General features: G+C 45.2%; 2 protein-coding genes across 2 annotated transcripts; both read right to left on the bottom strand.

Annotated features, from left to right (window-relative positions):
- Positions 1-561: 561 nt before the first annotated feature.
- On the bottom strand, positions 562-981 carry LOC145565169 (uncharacterized). The gene has a single exon (XM_081625253.1). It carries the CDS (start codon positions 979-981, stop codon positions 562-564), a length of 420 nt encoding a protein of 139 aa, XP_081481379.1.
- Positions 982-1,730: 749 nt separating this feature from the next.
- LOC145565168 (uncharacterized) lies at positions 1,731-2,605 on the bottom strand. Its single transcript, XM_081625252.1, has 3 exons — positions 2,563-2,605; positions 2,168-2,472; positions 1,731-2,048 (listed from the first exon to the last, which is right to left on the bottom strand). The coding sequence occupies exons 1-3, from the start codon at positions 2,603-2,605 to the stop codon at positions 1,731-1,733; spliced, it is 666 nt and encodes a 221-aa protein (XP_081481378.1).
- Between the last annotated feature and the right edge of the window lie 2,263 nt (positions 2,606-4,868).

The following is a 4,868-nucleotide window of genomic DNA, read 5'->3' as shown; positions in this document are numbered from 1 at the left end:
ATGGCATTTTCTGCTTGTTAGAGTGTAATGCTAAAGCATAACTAAATAGATAAACACGCTTAAACGAGATCATATGGTATACTCCTCACATAGAGGCTCGTATTCATTGAATTCAAATGGCTTAAGCTGCCATGATTAACATAACATAATCTTAAACAAAGTTCTTGCAAAACTTAAACAAAGTTTTTTTTTTATTTCTACTTAGCTATTTTCCTTTTAAACAAAATATTTCTTTAGCACATCTGCATTGAAACTATTCCTTAAGACCTGACCTTCTTGATCTGCGAGGAGGAAGGCGCCTGGCCCTACTTGCTCATGGATGATGAAAGGGCTTTCCCATTTGGCTGACAGCTTTCCATGCTGGTTTCCTCTCCCAACTGCTGCTGTCCTTCTAAGAACTAGGTCTCCAGGCAGCAGTTCTCGGTGCTTGACTCTCTTGTTGAAAGCCTGTGAGATTCTTCTTTTTTGAGCTGCTAGCTTAAGGACTGCTTTTAGACGCATCTCTAGCAGAAAATCCAGCTCCTCTAGAAAGCGCTTCTCATTTCCTTGCTACTCATAGTGCTAGATTCTCAGGCTGGGGATTCGCACCTCTACTAGAACTACTACGTGTGTCCCATAAGCCAGGGTGAAGGGACTTTTTCCAGGAGACTCCTTCTCTGTTGTGCTGTTTGCCCATAATACCTCTAGGACTAGGTCAGCCCAGAGGCCTTCATGTTCTTCTAACTTCCTTTGCAAGGCTGTGAGGATCAGCTTGTTTGTTGCTTCTTCTTGGCCATTGCTCTGCGGGTGGCAGACTAAGGCGCCTGCATATTTGGTGTCCATCTCTTCCAAGTAATCCTTGATTGTGTCACAGTCAAACTGGCATCCATGATCAAAGACTATGCAATGTGGCACCTCGAATCTTGTTATGATGTTCTTCCATATAAACGTTCTCACTTGGACTGCTTTTATGCACTTAGTGCGCTCAACTTCAATCCACATGGTGAAATAGTCTACTACCACTATGAGATACTTTCTGCCCGCTGGCCTAGTGGTGAAGGGTCCTAATATGTCCATTCCCCACTAAGCAAACGGGATCCGGATGAGAATTGGGGTTAGATCGTTTGCTGGCTGGTTTATAACTAGAGCATACTTTTGGCACTTTTCACACTTTTTGAAATATGCTAAGGCATCCTGCGTCAGAGTTGGCAAGTATGCTCCACTTTTAAGCACTTTAATCCCAGGACTTTTCCGCCAATGTGGTTGGCATAGATTCTTGAGTGTGCTTCTTCCATGATTTTTTCCTACTCCCATTCTGGAATACACCTCAGTAGTGGTTTTGAGAAGCCCTTTTTGTTAAGCTCCCCGTTCATCACCACGTACTTGTTGGCGTCCTTTTTTACTTTCTTGACTTGTGCCTTATCATCTGGCAGCTAGCCATGTACCTTATAGGTCAGTATGTGTGTGAACCATGCTCGCTGTTGCCTAGTGCAATTCACCTGCTTTCTTTCTGCAATGCTGCTCTCTTCTAGGACTTCCACCATGATTGTCCTTGTGAGGCTTTGCAGGGTGGAATTGGCTAGCTTTGATAATGCATCAGCTTTTGAATTTTCTGCTCTAAGGACCAGGTCTATCTAAAAATGCATTAGCTGAGCCACCAGCTCTTTCACCTTGGTTGTGTACTTTAGCATTGTAGGTGCTCTAGCCTCACACTCCCCCTTCAGCTGCCTAGCTACTAATTGGGAGTCAGTCTACAGGTGCACTTTCCTGCTTCCTGCTGCAATACTCATTCTTAGGCCTGCTAGAGTTGCTTTATACTCTGCTTCATTGCTCGATGCCTTGATATTCAACTTAATGGCGTACTCAAATACATTACCTTCTGGCGATTTTGTTATTATTCCTACTCCGCTTCCCGTTTGGGCTGAAGATCCAACCAATGCCACCTTCCAAACTCCGACTTCATCTTCTTTTTCTTCGTAAGAAGCTTCCACTATGAAATCTGCTATGGCTTGAGCTTTGATAGCTGCCCTAGGCTTAACCTCGAATTCATATTCAGAGAGCTTTATCGCCTACTTCAGGAGCCTGCCTGAGGCATCCATTTTCTGCAGGGCTTTCTCCAGCGGGTGATTTATAAGGATTTAAATTGTGTGCGCATTGAAATAGGGTTTAACTTCCTTACTGTTGTTACCAATGCGAAGGCCATCTTTTCTTCTAATGGGTATCTCTGCTCAGCCTCTGTCAGCACATGGCTTACAAAGTATACTGGTTTTTGTTGTTTTTGCCTTTCGACTAGGAGAACTGACGCGATTGTTTGTATTGAGGCGGAGATGTCCAGCTGTAGCTTTTCGCTCAGCTCCGGGCTGATCATGGTTGGGAGCTTGGTCAAATGCTCCTTGATCCCCTCGAAAGCTTCCTTTTCTGCAGCACCCCACTTAATTATCAGTTTCCTTTCAGCAGCTGGTAGAATGGTGTGGCCTCCATTTTTCCTGTCAGCTGCATGATATCATTAGTGCACTTTGGATCTGGGAGGCTTAGGACAGCCTCTACTTTCTCCGAGTTGGCATCGATTTCCCTCTCACTGACCAGGAAACCTAGAAACTTCCCAGAGCTCACCCCGACAACGCATTTCTTTGGGTTGAGCTTGATATTATACTTATTCAACGTGGCAAATGTTTCTCCTAGGTCTATGATATGCCATGCTCGCGTGACACTCTTGACAATTGAGTCGTCAACGTATACTTCAACATTTCTCCCCTTTTGGTGCATGAACACTCAATCCATTGTCTTTTAAAAAGTAGCCCCCGCATTCTTCAGCCCGAAGGGCATAACTATGTAATTATACACTCCCCCTTCAGTGATGAATTCGATCTTCTGCCTTTCTGGCTTGTGCAGGCTGATCTAGTGATACCCTGAGAAGGCATCCATGAAGCTTAGCAAGGCATGGCCGCTGGTTGAGTCTACCAGCTGGTCAATCCGTGGCAGCGGGTAGCAGTCTTTTGGACATGCTTTGTTGAGATCTGTGAAATCAACGCGCATCCTCCACTGGCCATTCGCTTTCTTTACCATGACCACGTTGGCCCACCATTCTGGATAATCACAAGGCTCTATGAATCCAGCCTCTAGGAGGTTGTCCACCTCTTCCTGGATTGCCTTATTTTTCTCCATGGAGAAGCTTCGCCTTTTCTGCCTGACTAGCTTGATGCCCTCTTTCATATTCAGCATGTGAACAATAACTGTGGGGTTAATTCCTGGCATCTCGTTTGTTGAAAATGCAAAAATGTCCTTATTCGCTCTCAGCAGCTCCATGAGACGGATTCCCACTCCTGAGTCAATATCTTTCCCAATTTTTACCGTTTTAGAGTTGTCGCCCTCTGTAAGCTCTATAGTTATGTGCTCCTCGCTAGGCAGCGGCCTGGAAGCATCTTCTTTTGCGGGCTCAAAGTTTTCCATTGCTAACTTCTGCTTATCCTTCTCTTTGTGATACTCTTATCGCTTCCTCTTTCATGATTTCCTTTCAACATGCTCATTGGACCTTAGCTCTGAGCTTGGCTGTTGCCTGGTCCTAGCTGATTGCTTTAGGGATGTGATATAGCATTGTTAGGCTGTCTTTTGGCTTCCCCTGAGCTTTGTAGATCACCCATCATTGGTTGTGTATGTCATGGCAAGGTGATAGGTAGATACCACCCCGCCTATTTTGTGAATGAGCGGTCTTCCCACGATCACATTGTACGGTGATGGGGAGTCTATTACCAAGAACTTTGCTCGAACGTCTCGTCGCCTTGACCTCTCTCCAACTCGAACTGAGAGCTCAATTATGCCCTCCTAAATCAGTCCAGACCCATTGAACCCAGTGACTTCATAGCTCACCGTTTTTTAGGTCTTTTCTATTCAGCTTTAGCTCTTTGAATGCACTAATGTATATGATGTTGGCTGAGCTGCCACCATCTATTAGTACTCTATGTACCTCCAAGTTTGTAATTCTCATTTTCACTACAAGAGGGTCATCATGAGGGTAAATTATGCCTTTCTGGTCATACTCATCAAATGTAGCTCGTGGATGCGAGGGAAGTGGCGGCCATCTGCACTTCTCATTGTAATTTATCTGGTGGATCATTGCTCGCAAGTCAGCCCTTCCTCTATTCACTGTTCAACCATGTAATGGTCCACCATTGATTACATACACCCTGCCCTCTAGTTTACTGTATCGATCTCTGCCCTCATCCAGGCCTTTGTGACCTCCTCTGCGGTCATGGCTAGACCTATCCTCTTCTCTTCTCCTTGAGGAGTCAGAATGTTGCTTGAACTGGTTCAGGATTCCTCTTCGGACTAAGTCCTCTATGTTGTCTTTCAAGTTTGTACATTTGTCAATGGTATGCCCATGGTCCTTGTGGAAGTCACACCACTTGCTTGGATCACAATTTCTATGCACCATTTTTGGTGGTCTCTGCCACTTATCGTCAGCCTTGTTCACGCTGAAGATATGGGACCTCGAATGAGTGAGCGGAGTGTATTGATCAAACCTTCCAGGCCTACCTCCTCATTTCTGGTCTGATCTTCTTACTCCCACCGTCCTGTCTACATCCCTGCAACCTTATTCAGCTCTACTGGGCTGATCCACTTTGGCTGTATTTTCTGGCCGAGTGACATCAGCCCGCTTAACTGGGTCACTAGGTTCTTTTCTGTTTAGCATTGCCCTGTCGATCTCATCTGCTTTTAAGAACTCTGTGCTTTTCCAACCGCTTCAGCTAGCGTTTTAAGACTCTTTCGTCCCATAAACGCTCTATATAGTGAGCCCGTCAGTAGGCCGCTCAGCATTGCTAGCAGTGCTACCTCCTAGCTCATATTTGGGATGGTTGTTGCTTCTTTGTTGAATCTAGTGATGAACTCTC

The sequence above is a fragment of the Chenopodium album genome, chromosome 10 (genome assembly GCF_948465745.1).
Source record: "Chenopodium album chromosome 10, dcCheAlbu1.1, whole genome shotgun sequence".
In the NCBI taxonomy this organism is placed as follows: domain Eukaryota; kingdom Viridiplantae; phylum Streptophyta; class Magnoliopsida; order Caryophyllales; family Amaranthaceae; genus Chenopodium; species Chenopodium album.
Note: the sequence above shows the minus strand (reverse complement) of the source record. Positions and strands in the feature narration are given on the sequence as shown.

What these genes read in the sequence shown, in the direction of transcription:
- LOC145565169 (XM_081625253.1), bottom strand. Translation starts at nt 981, where the DNA reads ATGTGGATTGAAGTTGAGCGCACTAAGTGCATAAAAGCAGTCCAAGTG.
- LOC145565168 (XM_081625252.1), bottom strand. Translation starts at nt 2,605, where the DNA reads ATGCGTTGTCGGGGTGAGCTCTGGGAAGTTTCTAGGTTTCCTG. An exon ending in GGAAGTTTCTAGGTTTCCTG is followed by an intron (nt 2,473 to 2,562) that starts GTCAGTGAGAGG and finishes GATATCATGCAG; the next exon opens with CTGACAGGAAAAATGGAGGC. An exon ending in AAAAGATGGCCTTCGCATTG is followed by an intron (nt 2,049 to 2,167) that starts GTAACAACAGTA and finishes CTCCTGAAGTAG; the next exon opens with GCGATAAAGCTCTCTGAATA.